General features: G+C 37.0%; 1 protein-coding gene across 1 annotated transcript in view; it reads right to left on the bottom strand.

Moving 5' to 3' along the window:
• CENPE (centromere protein E) overlaps window positions 1–24,026 on the bottom strand; it is an 82,402-nt gene that overhangs the window by 24,547 nt on the left and 33,829 nt on the right. Inside the window, exons 25-40 of the mRNA XM_028091205.2 lie at window positions 16,595–16,795; window positions 14,830–14,988; window positions 11,916–12,206; window positions 11,629–11,787; window positions 10,326–10,616; window positions 8,823–9,065; window positions 8,512–8,670; window positions 7,832–8,119; window positions 7,576–7,680; window positions 7,110–7,397; window positions 6,421–6,579; window positions 5,977–6,258; window positions 5,043–5,201; window positions 4,130–4,399; window positions 3,357–3,515; window positions 1,513–1,617 (exon numbers count right to left, since the gene is read on the bottom strand). Of these exons, the coding sequence (XP_027947006.2) occupies window positions 1,513–1,617; window positions 3,357–3,515; window positions 4,130–4,399; window positions 5,043–5,201; window positions 5,977–6,258; window positions 6,421–6,579; window positions 7,110–7,397; window positions 7,576–7,680; window positions 7,832–8,119; window positions 8,512–8,670; window positions 8,823–9,065; window positions 10,326–10,616; window positions 11,629–11,787; window positions 11,916–12,206; window positions 14,830–14,988; window positions 16,595–16,795 (3,318 nt within the window). The remainder of the gene's footprint in view (window positions 1–1,512; window positions 1,618–3,356; window positions 3,516–4,129; window positions 4,400–5,042; window positions 5,202–5,976; window positions 6,259–6,420; window positions 6,580–7,109; window positions 7,398–7,575; window positions 7,681–7,831; window positions 8,120–8,511; window positions 8,671–8,822; window positions 9,066–10,325; window positions 10,617–11,628; window positions 11,788–11,915; window positions 12,207–14,829; window positions 14,989–16,594; window positions 16,796–24,026) is intronic.

Here is a 24,026-nt window from a genome sequence, read left to right as displayed (position 1 = left end):
CTATCTCTGCTACTTCCTGACCAGGGAAATCACTGAGCCATTTTCCCAACTACACAATGAAGACTATGATGACTGCCACAAAGTTTTCTAGGGGGAAGTAAATATTATAGTATATCTCTATCTATGTAATCTGTAAAATATATACAGACATTATGGCTTAAGGGAAATAAAATTATATTTGTAAAAATGTTTCCATATACAATTTTTAAACTTATACCCGATTTCAAATCCTGATTCTACCAGCCATGTGACCTTGGGCACCTACTAAACTTCCTCCTCAAGCCTCGTTTGTAAATGGGGCAATAAGGAATATCACATGAGGTAAAGCATCTGGTATATTAGTGTATTTGGCAGACACTCAATAAGCCTGGCCTCTGAGCTCAAACAACTAGAGGCTGCACAGGGGACACACTGGTCAAAGTACAGGTGGAGGAACACAGTAGTTCAAATTGCTAGTCATATAAGAAATAACACGTTTAATTCAGGGTGCTAAATAATAGAACAAGGGCCTGCTGACAATAATGAGCTTCCTTTTTAATAACTTAAGGAAAAGCTAGCTGTTCATTCATCTGGGATGTTGGAAAGGGGATTCTTGCCTTTGGTCTTAGTATGAATCACATTATGCTATGGAACAGCACTGTGTAGTAGTCATTCATTTGTACTTTTAAAACATATTCTGATAGGAATGTGCTAAGTGACATAAAAACACACACAAAAAGTCTTTAGGGATCTTGCATTTGGAGAGCAGTGACAGTTAATCGTGTTGGCCTTTTCCCTCAGCATATATTCAGAATTCAAATATTTCCCACTGCTTCCATTGATACCTCTTTAGGCTCAGCCACCATCATCTTGGCCTGGATTATTGAACTTAGTCTCTCAAATGTTCTTCCTGCTTCCACTCTGTCCATTTTCAACACAACAATCAGAGTCATCCCTTTAAAATGTAAGTCAGATCACATCTCTCTCATGGTCAAAACCCTCCAATAGATCTCCATTTCACTCAGATTAAAACCCAAAGATCTTTTAAGGCCCCACAGCCTGCGTCTTCCTTATGAGCTCTCTGACCTGATTTCTTATTAGCTTTCCCCCTTCTTGATGCTCCTGGAACCCACCAGGCACTCTTCTGCCTCAGGAGCTTTGTACTCGCTATTTTTTCTTCTCATCCTGTTCTTCCCCCAGCCAGCTATATGGCTTAATCCTTTACCTCTTTTAGGTATTTACTCAAATCCCACCTTTCCAGTGGGGCCTTAAAATATGTTTTGTGTTAAAATAAATAAATTAATAAAATAAATAATAAATAATAAAATAATAAATTAATAAAAAATAAAACACACAGTTTTGTGTGTTTGTGTGTGTACATAAGCACCCACATGCACACCTATACTAGATTATAAAATTTAAAAAAACATTGACCATTATCTATTTATTCATTCCACAGACATTCCTTGGATTCCATTTAGGCCTTTGGAAGAGTACCAATATTCATTTGTAATTTTAACATAGGGCACTTACTTTTATCCTAGAGCATTTTTCTCTTAGGCTTTCTGTGAGGTGGTGTCTTTCATTACATTGTAACTGTTTTTCATATTTTACCACCTCTTTATGGTTCTGTTGGTCCTATGTTGGTACAAAGAAATAAACAAGGCTTCAACTATAACTACATTCACATATAATGTCTATACGCTTTTCCAATTACATTTTTTCACATCATTTCAATAATGGAATTATAAACTTGTAACTCAAAAACAAAGTTAAAAATGGCCAGAAAACGATTAAGAGTACCATTAGGTTGTAGTGAATGGCCTCAACTCATTGAGAAAAAATGTGGAAGAACCACATATTTTTTGAGATGGGATTTATTCCTGTAACCGTCAGAGTTGAAAACTAGATATTAGATTTACATCTGATTCTTACGATTCTAAGTTTCCGAGTCAGAATTAGTCTCTGAATTGCTGCCAAATAGTACACTAGCAAAACCACCTGAAATATCTCTATTCATACTCTTCCCAGCACCTTGGAACACAAAATGTGTATCCTGTTACATTTTGTACTTGTGATTAGAAGTATAAAACAAAACGTTTTCTCCCATTTATTCACTACACTACTTAGAAGAATGACTAATAAATATTTGTTGAATGAATTAAATTTCTTTATGAATTTCATTAGGGTCCACATAAGGATGGTTCCCAAGTGTACATGTTTCTATTGATATTGAAAATGATTCGGGTCTTCTACTCTCGTTGAATTATGAGAATAAAAAAAGATTTTTATAGATTTTATATAATTTCTTATTTGTCTGAATTTTATGTTATTTTCTAGAGGGTTCAACTGAGTTTTTTAAGACGTGATTCTGAACATGTAAAGACAGTCACACTGGCTGAAATTCCTTCCACCGTATGTCTGGCCACTTGCCTCCAATGGCACTGAGAAGAGTGCATGCCTAAAACTGTCATGTGGAGGCAGAGAAATGGGCACTTACTCTTTTACAAATCTAGTCCTTCAAATGTTTTTCTATTGAGGATAATGCCATTTCCTGGTTTAAAAAAGCCTTTTAAAAATTACATTAAAGAAAATGGTCTGCTTTATGTAACAAATCTTTTCTTAAAAATAAATTAAAATGATATTTTCTGAAAAATATTTTGGCTTCTTTTAAAACTGTATCTTCTATTTGTGTGAAAAATTATAGTAATACTTTTCCCATCATCCTTTACTGTTTGTAGAAATTTCCAAAAAGAAAAAAGAAAAAAAAACCCCACAAACCCCCTCCCCCCAAAACAAAAGAAACCAAACAAACCCAAAAATCCCACAACAACAACAAAACCCAATTATTCCCCTTTCCAGAAAAGCTTGATTCTTATAGACAGTTACTAAATAAGGGAAGATTCTGAACTCACTCTAGCTATCATTTCTCTTAAGGTTTCCCTGAATTGGTCTCTTTCCATTTTGAGAGACTCTTTTATCTTTCTTAGCTCATCTCTTTCTTTAGCTAAAATTCTTATTTCTTCAAGGCTTTTATGAAGTTTCTGAGTCAAGTGTAAGTTATCCATTTGCATACATAAATTTTGGGCCTCAAATCGCTGCTTCAATTGTTCCATTTTGTTTATATTTTTATGAGTTTTATTGACATCTTCTTTCATTTTAAGAAGTCGAAGCTCTTTTTTCTGAAGTTCTTGTATCTTGAGATAATTATAAAACAAGTTAGAAGGCAAGTACAATTCCTTCAAGGAAGGCAAACAGTGTCTGCTGGTTATATATGTACATCTCTATCTCTATCTCTATATATCTGTATCCATATTGTTTCTCATTCCACAAATGATTTTGGACAGTTACTCTCCAAAGAACAAAACAACACATACCTTTTGCTGTAATTCATCTTTAGATTTATTTAAATCCTTTTGAATATTTGAAATCTGAGTTGTCTTTTCTGAAACTCTCTCTCTGAATTTATCAATAGTTTCTTGGTGTTCTTTCAAATGCATGTGAGCAATTTTTAGTTCCTGTTGTGTCTCCAAATCCTTTATTAGAAGAAATTGAGAAATATCATGATATCAAGGCATATTACCTTTCCTTAATGATGAACCAGTTTAACAAAATCTTAAAAAATGCACGCTATAGTTAAAAACAACCAGCATACCACCCCCAGATTAGACCCGTACAGAAGGATATAAACTAAAGTCCCTATCCCTAGCCTTCCCCAGCCTCGTTGGGCTGCTTGGTGATCTCTGCTGCTGCTTTCCTCCCTCTCATACCACTTGGGGATTATTCTAAATCAGTAACACATAAAAAGGGCCCCATTCTCAAGCTTAGTAATCCATTATACAGATGTACCCTACTTAGCCCAGTGCCTTATTGATAGACACTTGGATTACTTCTAGATTTTTGTCAGCACTAACAATGTTGCAGTGAATGCAGCTGTATTTCTGTCCAAATGTGTGAATGTATTGGTAGGATAAATTACTACAGGTGGAATCGCTATAGCAGATGTATATGCGGACAAATCTTTAATAAGGCAGTGTCAGACTGTCTCCCTAAAAGGTTGTGACATTTACGTTTTCACCAACTGTTATAAGAAGGAAGCTTCTGGTATGAACGACACATTTACTGGATGGGTAGAAAGAGCACAACTCACTCTAGCTTTGGTTTCCTGTAGGTTTGCCTGGAGCTGGTCTCTCTCCAATTTCAGATTATCTCTTTCTTTCATTACAGATTTCATTTCTTCAAGGTTTTCATGAAGCTTCTGAGCCAAATTTAAATTCTCCATTTCTATTTTGTCCAGAGTTAAACTTTGGGCCTTGAATTGTTTCTTCATTCGCTCTATTTCAGACATTTTTTTCTGTGACTCACTGACATCTTCTTTTAACTTAAAAAGTTGATGTTCATTTGCCTTAAGTTGTTGAATCTTAAGATAATCATAAAATAATGTGTTAGGAATAAGACAGTTTTTAAGGGAAGGAGAGTTTCTAAATCGATTAAGACAATAGTCTTCCTATGTTGCTCATTAATATTCTACAAAATTTCACACAAAATTTATTTTCTTTTGAGGTATAACATATATAAGTATATTAATCTTAAGTGTATAGCTTAATTATTCTTGACGTATGTATACATCTATATAATTATAACCCAGACTAAAATTTAAAACATGTCTAGCACCCCCTAAGGTTCCTCTATGCCCCCCTCCTAGAGCTAACCACTATTCTGAACTTTTTTCATCCTAGATAAGTCTTGCCTGCTTTTGAACTTAAAAATCACAATGTATTTATCCATTCTCCTATAGCTAGACATTTTACTTGTTTTCCATTTTTTGCTGTTATGATTATAGAACTGTTATGAGCATTCTTGAACATAACTTTATGTGGAAGTATGCATTTTTTCCTCTTAGGTACATACTCAAGGAACAGAAATGCTGAGCCACAGGCAGGTGTATGTTCAGCACTAGTAAAACTGCCAAGATGTTTTCCAGTGTGGCTAAACCATTTTACATCCCCAAAGGAGCTTATGCACAAATAAATCAAATATCCAAACCAGCACATTCTCCATACCTTTTCTTGTAATTTAGCATTTGAACTTTCTAAATCCATCTGCATATTTGATATTTCATCTGTCTTCTCAGAAACAAGGCCCTTGAGTTTATCAATAGTTTCCTGGTGCTCTTTCACATGCACGTAAGCGATTCTTAGTTCCTCTTGTTTTTCCAGCTCCTTTATCATTAGAGAAATTTTAAGAATGGTGACACGGCTTAATATTAACTAGTATTTTTTTTCTGAAAGTGATATATTTCCTTAGTATAAATAATAAAACTATTACTTCTTATTCTACATCTTTGTTAGGAAGTTATAAGGTTTCCCTGCCTCCCTTTCCCTGTCCCCACCTCCCCACAACCTATTCCTACTTTTGAGAGGCAGACACATGATCCATATACTATTCTACAGCTTGCTTTTCCTTCTAAGAGTCATTTGGGCTTCCAAATCAGGACATTCAAATCTATTTCTTTCTTTCTTTCTTTTCTTTCTTTCTTTCTTTTCTTTCTTTTCTTTCTTTCTTTCTTTCTTTCTTTCTTTCTTTCTTTCTTTCTCTTCTTTTCTTTTTTCTTTCTCTCTTTTCTTTCCTTTCCTCTTTCTTTCTTTTCTTTCTTTCTATGTGTTGTATAGTATTCTGATATATCGCTCATGTTTACCCAGTTTCCTTCTGATGGACATTTAGATTGTTATTAAATTTAGATTTTTATTAAAATTTGCTACAATGAACAACCTTGTGGTGTATGTGTGTTTGTGTACGTATATAAATATACATGTTGGATGAAGTCTACAAAAAAATTACCAGTTACAGAATTTGATTTTTAGAACAGTATCAAATTACCTGCCTGAAAGTCTGTATCAGTTCACTCACACCAACACTGCCACTCATGTCAAAGAATGGCTCACTGCTGTCAGGAAAACATCGTGTTTACTCACTAGTATAGGAAGAGTGACTTACTTTAGCTTCTTTTTCTCTGAGGCTTTCCCTGAGCTGGTCTCTCTCCATCCTAAGGGTTCCCTCTGCACTTCTGAGGGCATCTCTTTCCTCAGTAACACATTTCATTTCTTCAAGGTTTTCATGAAGTTTCTGACACAACTTTAACTTCTCGGTTTCTACACTTTCCAGGGTTGAATTCTGGGCCTCTAATTGCTTCTTCAATTGCTCTGTTTGATACATACTTTCTCGGAGATCATTTTTTGCCTTCAGAAGTTGATGTTCTTTCTCCTGAAGTTCTTGGATCTTGAGATAATCATACAATAAATTAAGATATAGATAGGTATTGAAAAAAATGCTAAATAATACTTTCGAAATTAAGTAGCTTTGTCTTCAATTTCAGGCTAATTCATATCTAGTTTCATTACACAAAAGACCTACTTCAAACTCGCAAAAAAAAAAAAATACCTGTGCTTTTAAGGCAGCATTTGAGTTTTCTAAATCCATTTGCATATTTGATATTTCATCTGTCTTCTCAGAAACAAGGCCCTTGAGTTTATCAATAGTTTCCTGGTGCTCTTTCACATGCATGTAAGCAATTCTTAGCTCCTCTTGTTTTTCCAGCTCCTTTATCATTAGAAAAAGGAAAATGATATATTCAGAGTAACAAAATTCAAACTGTGTGTAGAAAGGCAGAGAGAGGGTAAAAGGTAATTATGCCCCCCGCCCCTGTTAGACCTCATCCTTTAAGTTTGTCTTAAATGTCAATACATGCTAGATACATTACTCCACAACTTACCCCTTTTCGTAATAGGATACTTCCAAATCAGCACCATGGCACTACCTCCTTCTTTACTGGTCTGAATGTGCGGCCCTTAATTAACCAGTCCCCTGCTAACCGACATTTAGCATCTTCCCTATTTTTTTGTTTGCTTTGCACAATTGTGTTGATGTGTACAGGATATATAGTTATGACTGGACTTTTGGGCTCAATGAATAAACTTATTGAAATATTTGAAAGATAGTACCAAATAGTCCCCCTCCAACCTTCCCCAAGGCTGGACCAATTTTACACTCCCACCAATCCTCTTGATAGCCCATGGTTCTTTTAGGACATGATGTCCTATTTACTGGATGGGGGAAAGACGGCAACTCACTCTAATTACAGTTTCTTTCAGGTTTTCCTTGAGCTGGTCTCTCTCTACTTTGAGAGTCTCCTCTACACTCCTAAGATCATCTCTTTCTTTTGTAACAGATCTCATTTCTTCAAGGTTTTTGTGAAGTCTCTGAGTTAACCTTACATTCTCCATTTCTTTATTTTTCAGAGTTGACTTTTGGGCCTCAAACTGGTTCCTGAAGTATTCCATGTCACATATTTTTTCCTGAGTCTCACTGACAGCTTTCGTCTTAAGAAGCTGATGTTCTTCTTCCTGAAGTTCTTGAATCTGAGAAAAAATAAAACAAGTTAGGACAAAGGCAGAAATTTGTAGGAAAAAGAGGAATTGTTTCTAAATTCAGTCATCTTTACATTTTATCTAATGTATATATACTATTTTCTTCCACAGGGAAATGAGCAACACAATAATCAGATGTCATTTTCCAACTTAACAAAATAAGACCTACCTTTTCTTGTGATTCAGCATCTGAGTTTTCTACCTCTCTCTCAATATTTGCTTCTTGGTCTGTCTTCTTTGAAATATTCCTTGTACTAATGGTTTGTTCGTGCTCCTTCAAAAGAACATAAGTAGTTTTTAGTTCCCGTTTGATTTTCAGTCCCTTTGTGATTGGATAAAAATTAATAAAACAACAGTGAATATCACTGTTAACTACCTTAACATTATTTTTGTACCTAAAAAAAGATTAGAAGAAGCAAACTTACTTCAGCTACAGTTTCTTTAATGTTTTCTTTGAGTTGTTCTCTCTCCATTTGAAGAACTTCCTGCACCCTTTTCAGTTCATCTCTTTCCTTCATTATAATTTTTATTTTGTCTTGACTTTCCTGAAGTTTCTCAGTCAACTTGAGCCTCTCACTTTCTATATTTTGTAATGATGAATCTTTGACTTTGAGTTGCTCCTTTAATTGCTCCAGTTCACTCATTTTTTCCTGAGTCTCAATGATTTCTTTGGTGCTAATAAATTGTTCGTGTTTCTCATGGAGCTCTTGGATCTTAAAATAATAATAAGTTAACAGCCAAAATATACATACACGTAAAATGTGTGTGTTTATATATGTATGTGTGTATATATATAGATCTGTTTTTGTATTTTTTTTTTAGAGATTTTATTTGACAGAGAGAAAGAGATAGCAAGGGGATGGGGGGGAGGGGTAGAGGGAGAGGGAGAAGCAGGCTTCCCGCTGAGTGCGGAGCTTGATCCCAGGACCCTGAGATCATGACCTGAGTTGAAGGCAGCCGCTTAACCGATTGATCTGTTTTTGTTTTTGAAGGAAAAACACCCAGGATGTTCTGCATAACAATCTAGTATGCAAAATTAGTTTCTGTAGTTCAGTTAGCTAGCTCCCTCAGGTTTTCTCCTTCATGTCCTTCACCCCCAATTTACCTTTTTCTGTAATTCATCATTGGTTGTTTCTAATTCCTTTCGAAGGCTGGAGAGTTCAGTTTCCCTCTCTGAAAGATTCACTCTCAGCTTATCAATAATTTCCTCCTGTTCTTTCAGGTGACAATGAGCAACTTTCAGTTCCTCTTCGGTTTTCAGGTGCTTTATTATTAGAGGAAATTGTTGAGAAATTTATAGAAACATTATAACCATTATACTCTAACTCCTTTTCCCAAAGGTTTAATTTTTACAAAAATATCTGCTTATAAAATAACAATAATAAAAAAAGCACACAGGGAAAGGATGAAACCTACCTTAGCTGTAATTTCTCTCATGTTCTCTTTGAGCTGGTGAGTTTCAGACTGAGGAACTTCTTGCAGCCTCTCGGCCATCTTGAGCCTTTCCATGCCCACTTGTGGCAGTGCTGCCTCTCCAGCTTCGAGTGGCTCCTGCAGTTGCTCCAGCTTGCTCAGGATTTCCTCAGCCTCATCATCCTTTTCTTTCACATTGAAGGTCTGATCTTGTTGATCTTGAGGCTCCTGAATCTTAAGAGAATCCTAAAACAATAGAGTTGACAACCAAAGAAAGAAATCAGGACATTTTCTAAAACGATTAAGTCAGGATTCAGTGGCTCATTACAGAGCATTCTTTCCACTCTCCCACTTGTCATTACTCAGGTATTGAACACTTATTTCCTTAGGGTTCATTGTGTTGTTACTATCGTATTAGAGGCTGGAGATACAATGGTAAATGAGACTTACATGATCTTTGCCCTCCTGAGACTTGCACTTTAGAGGGAAAGATGGACATTATGCCAAATCTTACCAAACAGAGGTTCTGGGTTCCTGCAGGGTATGTATGTGGCAAGCCTAACTTACCCTGAGTGGTTAGGAAGGGCTTCCTGGGGGATGGAAAGCTTCAGTTGAGAACTGAAGGATGAGAGCACTAGTTAGGTAAGGGCGTATGGAAATGATGCAGGTGGGGAGACCAGAACATCTGAAAGCCATGATGTGTAGAAGCACAATGCTGGAGCATCATGAGCAGGGCTAAGAGTGAGCAGAAATAAGGCTGGAGACCAGCAAGGAATGGGACCCAGGGCCTCAGAGGCCATGTGAGGGATTCCAGTCTTTAGTTCAAGAGTAGCAACAGACTATTAAAGGGTTTTAAGAAGAAAAGATTACTTGGGTTCAGAACGGGGAATGAATTACAGAAGTAGAGGAATGAATATGGGGAGACCAATAAGGAGGCTACCACAGAAAGCCAGGGACAGAGATTATGGTGGCTTGGTTTAAGGTGTTGGCAATGTGGGGAGAAAAGATGGAAGATTTCACACACATATAGGCACACACACACACACACACACACACACACACACACACACACACACACCTCTTAAAATCAACAAGGTTTGGTGCTTGGATTATAGAGTGAATGGGAGGAAAGGATACTGGGGAGGGTGATTCTCAGATTTTGGTTTCAGGTACTGAGGAAGTGCCTTATGAGATGCTGTAGGAATAGATTTAAAGAAGGAAAGAAAATGGTTTTTCTGGCTTTATCCTTTCCTGTACTTTAGCATTGCTTTTTCTAAATCATTTTTAAATATTTAAGAAGACCACTGTCTTCTCTGAAGCATTTCTCTCAATTTCAACAGTTTTTTAGTATTTATATTTTTAGTTCTGTTTCCAATCACTTCATAATTAAGAGACATTTAAAGAAAACATGATAGTAACATTATAAATACAACACAAGTGCTTCCTTTTCCAAAGACTTGATTCTTATAAAACACTTATTAAATGGAAGGAAAGGATGAAACTTACTTCAGCCAACGTTTCTCTAATGTCTTCTTGCAGCTGGTCTTGTCCAACCTGAACTGCTTCTTGCATCGTTTGAAGCTTGTCTCTTTCCTCAGTTAGAGATTTTGTTTCTTCATGACTTTCTGGAAGTTTTTCAGTCAATTCAAGCCTTTCTATTTCTATGCGTGCCGATGTCACTGAATCCTTGGTTTTGAATTGCTTCTCCAATAGCTCCACTTCATCCACTGCCCCCTGAGTATCACTGACTTCTTTCACATTAGGCACTAGCGCCTGCTCCTCACGAAGCACTGGGATCTTGTGATGTGCATAAAATACCAAGGTTACTCTGATTATCACTATGGTGTGTGTGTGTGTGTGTGTGTGTGCGCGCGCGCGCGGACGCCAGAAGGAGATTCTATTAAAGCACAGGGACAGGACCAGGGGCAGAAGGAGCTGCTGCTGTGTTATCATAATTCTTTAAAGAGAAAAGATGAGGATATTATCCACAGAAATAAAAGTGATCCTGAGCCCACAGCCTACTGTGGATCACGAACTCCAATTTATTCATTTTCCCTTGATTCCTACCAAAGCTACTCATGACTTTTCTGCTGGTCATATTCCGCCATAATTTTCTTTTGCTCCAGCTTACATCCAAAGTGAATCAGTTCTTATACTTGGCTAACACACTGTCAATTTAGTCAGCTGCACACTTCTTCATTTCTATACTAGTTCCCAAATGCCACAGGAGAAAAGTCATCATTGAGCAGATTATATCTCAATAAACGAATGGTCCCTCATTCTCAGATGAGCGTCAATGCTATGTCTCAATTTTTTTATGTTTACAGATTGATTCCCATTTCCTATGGTCATTAGTGGTTCCATGTAACTTTGCATATCATATTTCTGCATTTTTCCTACTGGAATTGAGGGATTATTTTATACGCCCACACTTGGGGGGAGAGAACAATGTCTTAATCATATCTAGTTTCAAAGGCTTGCACACAGTGGCCTTTAACCTAGGTTGGTTCAGTTATCCCAATGTTTCATTTTCTCTATGGCACTTGCCATTATCTCACATTACCTTACTCATTTGTTTGCTTATTTACCAGTTACCTCTTTCCACTAGAGTCAGCTCTATGATCATAGAAATTTTGTTCACCTTGTTCCCATTTTATTTCTATAACCCAGGACTCTGCCTGCCACGTTACAGACTCAACAAATAGTATCCAATAAATGAATGAACTATTCACACAGTCACTACTTATTGCTCACCTTTCCTTGAAATAAAAAAGAAAAGAAGAAGGGACAAAGGAGAGAAGAGACAAACCTTTTCTTGTAATTCAACACTGGATTTTTCTAAGTCCTTCTGAATATTTATTATTTGAGCTGTCTTCTCAGAAATGTTTTTTCTTAGTTCATCAATAGTTTCTTCTTGTTCTTTAAGATGCACGTGAGTAATTTTTAGTTCTTCTTTTGTTTCTAGACCCTTTATTAGCAAGTGGAATTTAAAGAATATTATAACCACATCATCCTAACATTGCCTCCCCCTTTTCCAATTGGCTCCGTTTTAAAGAAACATTTAATAGATGATGAAAGAAAAGGGTAATAACTTACTCTAACTTCGATTTCTTTTATGTATCCTTTAAGTTTCTTTCTCTCTATTTCAAATGATTCCCGTAATTCCTTTAGATCATTTCTTTCTTTGGTTATGGATTTCATTTCCTCATAATTTTCATGGAGCTTCTGAGCCAACTCTTGCCTCTCCATCTCTATACGTTCTAATGTTAATTCTTGCTTCCTTAGTTCATTCTTCAAATTCTCTATTTCATTCATCTTTTCCTGCATCTCATTCATTTCTTCTTGTATACTAAGAACTTGTAGCTGTTTTTCTTGTAGTTGTTGGTTCTTAAGAAATAAAATTTTTAATTACCATTTTGCCTATATACTCTTAAAATCTCATGTAAAATGTACTTTGCTGAATGGAAATAATCATTATCACAGCCCTGCCTACACTCCCAATGTAAACAGACAAGCAGCTATAAAAGTAAAGTAACCTTCTAAGCATAGTGACTGTAGTAGGTTGAATAGTGTCCTACCCAAAATTCAAGTCGATTCAGAACTTCAGAATATGACCTTACTTGGAAGTACGGTTTTTGCACATGTAATTAATTAAGGATTGAGAAGAAATCCTATTGGATTGGGGTGGGCCCTAAATGCAATGAGAGTGTCCTTGTAAGAGGCAAAAAAGGACACACAGAGACACAGAGAAAGTCCTGTGAAGATGGAGGCAGAGATAAGAGTGATAGAGCTATAAGCCCAGGACACCAAGGAGAGCTGGGAGCCAAGGATAGTTATTAGACGCAAGATTCTTCCCTAGAGCCTTCAGAGGAGTATGGTATTGCCAGCAACTTGATTTTGGACCACTACAATCCAGAAATCTGACAATAAATTTCTGTTGTTCTTTAGCCACCAAGTTTATGGTAATTTGATACAGAGGGTCTAGGAAACTAATACAGTGTCAGTAGGTTAATCAAGGAGGCAAAGTGAAAATGAGAAAAACTTGAAAAGAGACTAATTAAATTTAAAGATATAGTTGCCAAATAACTATAATTCCTCAACTCTTAAAAACTTGTGGATAATCTATTTTTACTTCTAATAAGGTCCTTATGGGGTGGCCCAAAAAACACTGAGGCATTAACTTTTTTTTAAATTAAACTTATTTAAATTCAATTTAATTAACGTATAGTGTAGTATTAGTTTCAGAGGTAGAATTTAGTGATTTATCACTTGCATATAACACCCAGTGATCATTACTTCAAGTACCTTCCCCAAATTTCCCCTCCAGCAACCTTCAGTTTGTTTCCTATAGTTCAGAATTTCTTATGTTTTGCCTTCCTCCCTGTTTTCATCTTATTTTTCCTTTCCTTCCCTTATGTTCATCTGTTTTGTTTCTTAAATTGCACCTATGAGTACAATCATATGGTATTTGTCTTTCTCTGACTTGTTTTGCTTAGCATAACTTCTAGCTCCATCCACATCATTGCAAATGGTAAGATTTCATTTTTTTGGATGGCCGAGTCATATTTCATTGTAAATATGTATATACCACATCTTCTTTATCCATTCATCTGTTGGTAGACATCTGGGCTCTTCCCATATTGTGGCTATTGTGGACATTGCTGCTATAAACACTGGCATGAATGTGCCCCTTCGAATCACTGTTGGTATCCTTTGGGTCAATACCCAGTAGTTTTATTGCCAGGTTGTATGGTAGCTCTATTTTTAACTTTTTGAGGAACCTCCATACTGTTTTCCAGAGTGGCTGCACCAATTTGCATTTCCACCAACAGTGTAGGAGGGTTCCCCTTTCTCTGCATCCTCGCCAACATGTGTTGTTTCCTGAGTTGTTATTTTTAGTGAGGCATTCACTTTTTTTAAAGTTCATAAATATGTATAAGTCTATCTCTTTTTTTCAGTTCAATTAATTAATGAATAATGTATTATTAGTTTCAGAGGTAGAGGTCAGTGATTTATCAATCTTATGTAATACCCAGTGCTCAATACTGAGGCATTAACTTTTACATAAGCCTATTAATTTCACTTCTTTAGGCTGAGTATGAAACAGACATCAGGTTTTAGTAAATTTAATTAGGTTATAGTGAAAGGGAGGAGAATTAAGAGTATATTAAGAGAAAAACATTCCACAGAAGCGCAATGGAAATCACAATATATTATTTATAATGCATGTGGCACTGTCCTTAGAGTAAACAGAAAGACCTCAGCGGGTACATTTTAGAATTACTTGGGCAATACAATTATTACAAGAGTCTTAGCCCTTATACAAATATTACAACAGCACCTTACTTCCATAAAATAAATGAGTCAGGAAACTGTAAATGTCTAAGAGATGGTAACAGTCATAAATCTTACATTTTAAAGAATCAGTACTATATCTTTATAAAGGAAGGATCTTTGTGTTACTGACTAATGGATCTCAAGACCCAGAACAGCATTTGGGCTATGGGGAGTTCCCAATAAGTTTCTTTTTTTTTTTTTTTTAAAGATTTTATTTATTTATTTGAGAGAGAGAGAATGAGAGATAGAAAGCACGAGAGGGAGGAGGGTCAGAGGGAGAAGCAGACTCCCTGCTGAGCAGGGAGCCCGATGTGGGACTCGATCCCTGGACTCCAGGATCATGACCTGAGCCGAAGGCAGTCGCTTAACCGACTGAGCCACCCAGGCGCCCCTCCCAATAAGTTTCTGATGAATGAATATATTATATGATAATTTAGATGAATCAAAGCCTTCTCTCTCATCTAAAGACTAGGGTAATATAATCCTCACAAAGAGTGTTGGTTAAGATATAGGTATGAGTTGAAACTGTCCACATAAATAATTAGCATTAAAATGTGTTCATTTGGGAGATAATGCTATTTCTAGAACTTAGCTCTATAGCAATCAAAATGTATTTAAAAAAAAGTTTAGTCAGGAAATATAATATGGCTAGGAAGGTAACTTTAAAATTCACCTTTTCCTTTAGCTTTTCTTCAACTGCTGCTAACTTCTCATAGGTCCTAGAAAGCTCTTCCTCTTTCTTTATGGTGTGGTTCTTTTCTTGTACAATGATCTCTCGTTGCTTTTTAAGTTCATCTCCAAGAATTCTTAATTCTTCTTGGTTTTCAATAGTCTAGAATTAAAAAAAAGTTGAGATTAAAATTAGTATTACATTTATAAAATCAGGTAAAAATCAGCATTTACCTCAGCCTAAAAATGAAGAAATCATGGCAAATTCTATTGGAAAAGACTACCTTAAAAAGAAAGTCTTTAATTTAATCATATAGATGCCAAGCATCTGCTTTTTATGCTGTTTCTTTATTGCTCCACTTATATTCCTATCATGAAAATTAGAACTGGATTTGGTATTCTGTCTCGAGAGGTTTGCCCGTTTTCTACCCTTAAGCCAAAGGAGACTGTTTCTAAGCTTTCATGGACTGATGACAAGACTACAGTTATGGGCTTTTCATATGCTAGAATGGTTATGATTTAGGGCACCAGTTAACAGCAAGCTCAAAATGGCAGCCATCCTTTGCTAGCATGACTTGGGCTAACCCTAGTTATAAGCTTAAACAGTGACATTCTCACGTATCATGACCATAAAAACATTGCAAATATGAGACCAAGAACAGACTATGACTTTTGTCTGTATTCTTATTTAAACTTAGCTCTTTTGACCAGACAATCCCAAGAAATATGGAAAATTACACAAAAGGTCAGGTTCTCCTGAAATCCACAGCAAACTTCTAAAAATGTGAATTTCAATATTGTCCCAAATACAGAAAAAAAACTAAAGTAGATTTGACAATATGGCAAACATTAACAACAAATAATTAAAAATGAAGTTTAAAAATTATAACAGAATAAAAAAAATTTAGGAACAAATTTAACAAAATATGGACAAGATCTGTACACTAAAATCTACAACACATCACTGAGAGAACAGATAATTTATAGAAAGATATGCAATGGCCAATAAACATATGAAAAGATGATCAATATCCTTAATCATTAGGGAAAGGCAAATGAAAACAATGAGGTACATACTCAATAGGATGGCTAAAATTGAAAACACCAATAATAGGAAGCATTGGTGAGGATGTGGAGCCATCAGAATTCTCTTAATTTGCTGATGGGAATGTAAAATGGTACATCTACTTTGGAAATCAGTCTAGTAATTTGCTATGACCCTGATATTCCATTTAGATACCCCAGAGAAATTTTTAAAAAAATGTTCATAAAAAGTTTTGTGTAAGAATGTTTACAGCAGCTTCACTCAAAATAGCCAAACACTGGACAGAACTCAGGTTTCCATCAACAGGAGAAAGGCAAAACAACTTGTGGCCTATTCATACATGGAACACTACCCAGCAATAAAAAGGAATGTAAAAAAGTAGGTACAAAAGAGTACATGCTGTATGATTCTATTTGTATGGAGTTCTAGAAGAGACAAAGTGACCAATGCTTAAAAACTGTCAGGACAGTGATTATATGGGGTAGAGAGTGAGATTGGAATTGACTGGGTCAAGGCACAAGAGAACTCTGTAGGGTGAGGCAAATGTTCTACACCTTGACTGGGGTAGAGGGTACACAAGTAGAAACATTTGTCAAAAGTCATCAGACTATACACTTGCATCAGATACATTTCTCACATGTAAATTATGCCTCAGTATTGTTGTAAAAATCCAGAACATACAAGACAAAAACATACAGCTAAGTATACAGTGCTTAAATACTACCATTTCAATATTTTCCCTTAGGTCAGTCTGTAATTGTTCCTTTTCTGATGTAATACTCTCTAACATTTGTTGCAGTTTATTTTTCTCCTGTATTAAAGAAAATATCTTTCTCTGTTGCTCAGTTAGCTCATTATCTTCAACATTCGCAATCAGTGCTTGAGTATTTTTGGCTTTCAAATTCTGTTTATCTGTGTCAACCATCTAAAATATAAATAGATTAAACAAGAATTTCTCAATTAATAACAATTTTAATAATAATAAAAATTGCCAAAACTTTTATTACTTATTATTTACCAGGCACTATTTTTTTTTTTTAAGATTTTATTTATTTATCTGACAGAGAGAGACACAGCGAAACAGGGAAACACAAGCAGGGGGAATGGGAGAGGGAGAAGTAGGCTTCCCGCCGAGCAGGGAGCCTGATGCGGGGCTTGATCCCAGGATCCCGGGATCATGACCTGAGCCGAAGGCAGATGCTTAATGACTGAGCCACCCAGGTGCCCCATACCAGGCACTATTTTCATATACTGACACATTTAATCTTCACTCTAACCTTATGAGATAGGTACTAGTATTACTTCCATTTGACAGATAAGGAAATTGAATCCGAGAGAGGATGATAGGTCACTTGCCCAAGGTCACTCAGGTTTTGAAGCCAAGAGGTCTGGCTCCAGAGTTTGTGCCCTTAAGCATACTCTTGTTCATGGATTAAGAACTATCTGGACAGCTGTAGCTATTTAACAATTATCTTCATGTATGATGATGGGTCAACCTAATTTCATGAAAGAATAAGCCACCTTGAACTCCACCACTTTCTTTCCATCAAAAGCTGGAAATGATTCTCTATCCCCCACTCCCAACAAATCATTATTTTCAGAAGCAGTTATATTCACAAAAGGTTGGAGTTTTATCATAGGAGAGGGCAAAATAACTTTGATAAAAACAGATTTCATATTATAGTAGTATAATCCACCTTTTAAAAATATATACTTTTTATATACTGCTTAAGAAAAGCATGTTATATAAATTCATTTATCCATAAACAAGTGTTAAGCAAAGGTACCCTAACACGTGTACTCCTTGAGAAAGTGAGACAAAGACTAACATTACAATCACTGGTATGAAATTAGGGTATCACTATGTAACCATACACATCCAGGAAATACAGCTCCATAGCGGCTATATATGTTTTAAAAAAGTTTTAATAATAGGGGTACCTGGGTGGCTTAGTGAGTTAAGCATCTGACTCTTGATTTCGGCTTGGGTTATGGTCTCAGGGTTGTGAGATGTAGCTCTGTGTCAGGCACTGTGTTCAGTGGGGAGTCTGCTTGAGATTCTCTTTTCCTCTCCCTCTGCCCCTCCCCCTGCTCTCTCTCTCAAATAAATAAATAAAAGCTTTAAAAAAGTTTTAATAATAATCTACAATTACATTGGAAAAAAATTGAAAAATAAAGAGAGAAAAAATCATCCAATGTCACCAGCTTCACACAACCCACTACTACAATTCTAGAATATTTCCTTTCAGAGTCTGTTCTTGAAAAAATTTTTCTTGAACACAGTAATTATGATTAATATATACAGAATTCAGTTTTGCTCTTTTCCATTTAGATCACATGCATTTTCCCATGCTGTTACATAATCTTCAACTTATAATTTTTAGTAGTTGCTCAATTCTCTAGAGTGGGTTTGGACAAACCATACTTTAACTATTCTCTTACCGTTGGCAGTATGCATGAGTTTCTGACAATGGAAAACACAGGGCTAACTACATGAGAACTTAAGGTAAGGAACAGATAGTTGTTGGGACTAGTTTGTCAGATACTGTACTTCAGAATCTCATATCTGTGCTCCTAAACATAGGAATGTACACAAAGACAAAGAAGGCTGAGACAAAGTATGTGAGAATACCCAAGGGACATTTCAGAAATGAACCCAGCCTAGAAAGTATTTCAGCTACCATGAACAATATCTAACATATCTTATTAAATAAAGAAAAGGAATTGTGTCCTTTATATGAGATAAGTTTACTAATCATTGTTTAAGATTTGTGTTGAGACACACTAGAGAAACTGCATTTCTAGAGAGAGAAACATCAAGCAGGATTTAAATGGGCACTCTGAGGGGGAGGAGCAAGATGGCGGAGGAGTAGGAGACCTGGGTTTCGTCTGGTCCCAGGAATTCAGCGGGATAGGGATCAAACCATTCTGAACACCTATGAACTCAATAGGAGATTGAAGGAAAGAATAGCAACAACTCTCTGAACAGAAAAATGACCACTTTCTGGAAGGTAGGACGTGCACAGAAGTGAATCGGAGGCGATATTTGGGAAGATAGACGGCGGGGGAGGGGGCCTCTACCCGCCGCTTCTGACAAGTGATAGAGCAGCGGAGCACAAAATCGGAAATTTTAGAAGTTGGCTCCACTGAGGGACATCGCTCCAGTGGCTAAGTGGGGGGTGGAACCCTCGCTGGGACAGTGTGGTCTCGGACCCTCGGGGTCACAGAAAGGCTGGGGGTGCCAGAGTGTGGCAGAGCTCCGAAGTATCGGAGCAGGGAAGCCGGATGCAGAGACGGAGCCGAGGAGTGGGCTCTCAGCTCGGGGTTGCCATAAACCGTGATCCGTGGCACAGTCAGGCCACTGCTCCTCCAGCAGAGACCCAACAAGCGGCAGATTCGGGGAGACTCCCCTTCCTCCCCGGGGAGGAGTGGCGCGGGAGCGCACCACAGGGATCTGCTAGGTTTGGAGACTCCACACGGGGTCGGGTGCCAGAGATAGAAACGCGCAGTCACAGGACAGGTGAGCACGGAGTGCGGCCGGAGACCCGGGAGACGGGAGTGACTAACTGCTTTTCTCTGGGGGTGCACTGAGGAGTGGGGCCCCAAGTTCTCGGCTACCCTGGGGCAGAGATTGGGAGGCTGCCATCTTCACTCTCGTCCTCCAAAGCTGTACGGAAAGCTTGCAGGGAACAAAAGCACCTGAGAGCAAAACCGAGCAGATTACATAGCCCAACCCCAGCAAGGGCAGGCAATTCTGCCTCGAGCAAAGACATGTGGGAACCACAGCTACAGGCCCCTCCCCCAGAAGATCATCAAGAACAGCCAGCCAAGACCAAGTTTACCGATCAATGAGAATGGCAGAACTCCAGCTCTAGGGAAATACTGCATATAGAATTCATGGCTTTTTTCCTGTGATTCTTTAGTCTTTCAAGTTAATTTTTTTTCACCTGTCTTTTTTTTTTTTTTTTGAATTTTTCTTTTTCCCTTTTTCAACCAATATCTTATCAATCCCTTTTTTTAAAAAAAATCTTTTCATTTTTAGAGTCATATTCTATCCCTTCATAGTAGTTAACCTTATTTTTGGTGTATATATGTAAGTTGTTCTCTCTTTAAAATTTTGGGATACAGTTTCTTCTAACAGATCAAAATATTCCCTAAATCTCTAGTGTATGGCTTTGTTCTAGTCTCCTGCCTGATCACATACTCTCCTTTTTTTTAAATCCTCTTCTTTCTTTTTTCAACCAACTTCTTATCAATTCCTTTTATAAAATCTCTTATAATTTTCATCTTTACAGTCGTATTCCATCCCTTCATCGTATTAACCCTTATTTTTGTACAAATATAAGTTTTTCTTTCTTTAAAATTTTGGGAGGCACTTTCTTCTAACAGACCAAAATACGCCCAAAATCTAGTGTGTGGCACTGATCTATGCACCAGCCTGATCATATTTGATCATATTCTGTTTTCTTTGTTTTGTTTCATTTTTGTTTGTTTTTATCTTTTTCTTTTTTCTTTCTTTCCTTTTCTTTTCCCCAGGTTTCAGGTCTCTTCTGATTTGTTTAGTGTATATTTTCTGGGGATGTTATCCTGTTAGCATTTTGTTTTCTCATTCATCTATTCTCCTCTAGACAAAATGACAAGATGGAAAAAATCACCTCAACAAAAAGAACAAGAGGCAGTACCAACTGCCATGGACCTAATCAATAAGGACATTAGTAAGATGTCAGAACTAGAGTACAGAATGATGATTTTAAAGATACTAGCTGGGCTTGAAAGAAACATTGAAGATATTAGAGAAACCCTTTCTGGAGAAATAAAAGAAGTAAAATCTAACCAAGTTGAAATCAAAAAGGCTATTAATGAGGTGCAATCAAAAATGGAGGCTCTAACTGCTAGGATAAAGGAGGAAGAAGAGAGAATTAGTGATATAGAAGACCAAATGATGGAGAATAAAGAAGCTGAGAAAAAGAGAGATAAACAACTACTGGATCACGAGGGCAGAATTCAAGAGATAAGTGATACCATAACACAAAACAACATTAGCATAATTGGGATCCCAGAAGAAGAAAGAGAGAGAAGGGCAGAAGGTATATTGGAGCAAATTATAGCAGAGAACTTCCCTAATTTGGGGAAGGAAACAGGCATCAAAATCCAGGAGGCACAGAGAACCCCTCTCAAAATCAATAAAAATAGGTCAACACCCCGACATCTAATAGTAAAACTTACAAGTCTCAGAGACAAAGAGAAAATCCTGAAAGCAGCTTGGGAGAAGAGATCTGTAACCTACAATGGTAGAAACATTAGATTGGCAACAGACCTAACCACAGAGACCTGGCAGGCCAGAAAGAACTGTCATGATATATTCAGAGCACTAAATGAGAAAAATATGCAGCCAAGATTACTATATCCAGCTAGGCTGTCATCAAAAATAGAAGGAGAGATAAAAAGCTTACAGGACAAACAAAAACTAAAGGAATTTGCAAACACGAAACCAGCCCTACAAGAAATAATGAAAGGGGTCCTCTAAAGAAAGAGAGGGCCTAAAAGTAAAATAGACCAGAAAGGAACACAGACAATATACAGTAACAGTCACCTTACATGCCTTACAATGGGACTAAATTCGTATCTTTCAATAGTTACCCTGAATGTAAACGGGCTAAATGCCCCAATCAAAAGACACAGCCTAGGGATGCCTGCGTGGCTCAGTCGGTTAAGCAGCTGCCTTCAGCTCAGGTCATGATCCCAGGGTCCTGGGATTGAGTCCCACATTGGGCTCCTGGCTCAGCAGGGAGCCTGCTTCTCCCTCTGCCTGCAGCTCCCCCTGCTTGTGCTCTTGCTCACTCTCTCTTGCCTATGCTCTCTCTCTCTAGCAAATAAATAAATAAAATCTTTAAAAAAAATGACAGAGGCTATCAGATTGGATAAAAAAATAAGACCCATCGATATGCTGTCTGCAAGAGACTCATTTTAGACCCAAAGACACCCCCAGATTGAAAATGAGGGGGTGAAAAACCATTTACCATGCTAATGGACATCAAAAGAAAGCTGGGGTGGCAATCCTTATATCAGACAAATTAGATTTTAACCAAAGACTGTAGTAAGAGATGAGGAAGGACACTATATCCTACTTAAAGGGTCTATCCAACAAGAAGATCTAACAGTTGTAAATATCTATGCCCCTAACATGGGAGCAGCCACTTATATAAGCCAAATAATAACAAAAGCAAAGAAACACATTGAAACAATACAATAATAGTGGGGGACTTTAACGCCCCCTTTACTGACATGGACATATCATCTAAGCAAAAGATCAACAAGGAAATAAAGACTTTAAATGACACACTGGACCAAATGGACTTCATAAATATATTCAGAAAATTCCATCCCAAAGCAACAGAATACACATTCTTCTCTAGTGCCCATGGAACATTCTCCGGAAAAGATCTCATCCTAGGTCACAAATCAGGTCTCAACCGGTACCAAAAGATTGGGATCATTCCCTGAATATTTTCAGACCACAATGCTTTGAAACCAGAACTCAGTCACAAGAGGAAAGTCGGAAAGAGCTCAAATACATGGAGGCTAAAGAGCATCCCACTAAAGAATGAATGGGTCAACCAGGAAATTAAAGAAGAATTAAAAAAATTCACGGAAACAAATGAAAATGAAAACATAACTGTTCAAAATCTTTGGGATTCAGCAAAAGCGGTCCTAAGAGGAAAGTATATAGCAATACAAGCCTTTCTCAAGAAACAAGAAAGGTCTCAAATACACAACCTAACCCTACACCTAAAGGAGCTGGAGAAAGAACAGCAAATAAAGCCTAAACCCAGCAGGAGAAGAGAAATCATAAAGATCAGAGCAGAAATCAATGAAATAGAAACCAAAAGAACAGAACAGATCAACGAAACTAGAAGCTGGTTCTTTGAAAGAATTAACAAGATTGATAAACCCCTGGCCAGACTTATCAATAAGAAAAGAGAAATGACCCAAATAAATAAAATCATGAAAGAAAGAGGAGATTACAACCAACTTACCAAAGAAATACAAAGAATTATAAGAACATATTATGAGCAACTCTATGCCAGCAAATTAGATAATCTGGAAGAAATGGATGCATTCGTAGAGATGCATCAACTACCAAAACTGAACCAGGAAGAAATAGAAGACCTGAACAGACCAATAACCACTAAGGAAATTGAAGCAGTCATCAAAAATCTCCCAACAAACAAAAGCCCAGGACCAGATGGCTTCCCAGGGGAATTCTACCAAACATTTAAAGAAGAATAAATACCTATTCTTCTGAAACTGTTCCAAAAATAGAAATGGAAGGAAAACTTCCCAACTCGTTTTATGAGGCCACCATTACCTTGATCCCTAAACCAGACAAAGACCCCATCAAAAAGGAGAATTAAAGACCAATATCCTTGATCAACATGGATGCAAAAATTCTCACCAAAATACTAGCCAATAGGATCCAATAGTACATTAAAAGGATGATTCACCACAACCAAGTGCGATTTATCCTTTGGCTGCAAGGTTGGTTCAACGTCCACAAATCAATCATTATGATACAATACATTAATAAAAGAAAGAACAAGAACCATATGATCCTCTCAATAGATGCAGAAAAAGCATTTGACAAAGTGCAGCATCCTTTCTTGATCAAAACTCTTCAGACTATAGGGATAGAGGGTACATACCTCAATCTCATAAAAGCCATCTATGAAAAACCCACAGCGAATATCATTCTCAAAGCGGAAAAACAGAGTTTTCCCACTAAGGTCAGGAACACGGCAGGGATGTCCACTATCACCCTGCTATTCAACATAGTATTAGAAGTCCTAGCCACAGCAATCAGACAACAAAAAGAAATAAAAGGCATCTGAATCGGCAAAGAAGAAGTCAAACTCTCACTCTCTGTAGATGATATGATACTTTATGTGGAAAGCCCAAAAGACTCCACCCTAAAACTGCTAGAACTCATACAGGAATTCAGTATAAAGTGGCAGGATATAAAATCAATGGCCTTCCTATACACCAACAGCAAGACAGAAGAAAGAGAAATTAAGGAGTCGAGCCCATTTACAATTGCACCCAAAACCATAAGATACCTAGGAATAAATCTAACCAAAGAGGCAAAGAATCTGTCCTCA

The sequence above is a fragment of the Eumetopias jubatus genome, unplaced genomic scaffold (genome assembly GCF_037043125.1).
Source record: "Eumetopias jubatus isolate StellerSeaLion01/CBP00866 unplaced genomic scaffold, mEumJub1_p1.0 scaffold_2, whole genome shotgun sequence".
Lineage (NCBI taxonomy): Eukaryota > Metazoa > Chordata > Mammalia > Carnivora > Otariidae > Eumetopias > Eumetopias jubatus.
Note: the sequence above shows the minus strand (reverse complement) of the source record. Positions and strands in the feature narration are given on the sequence as shown.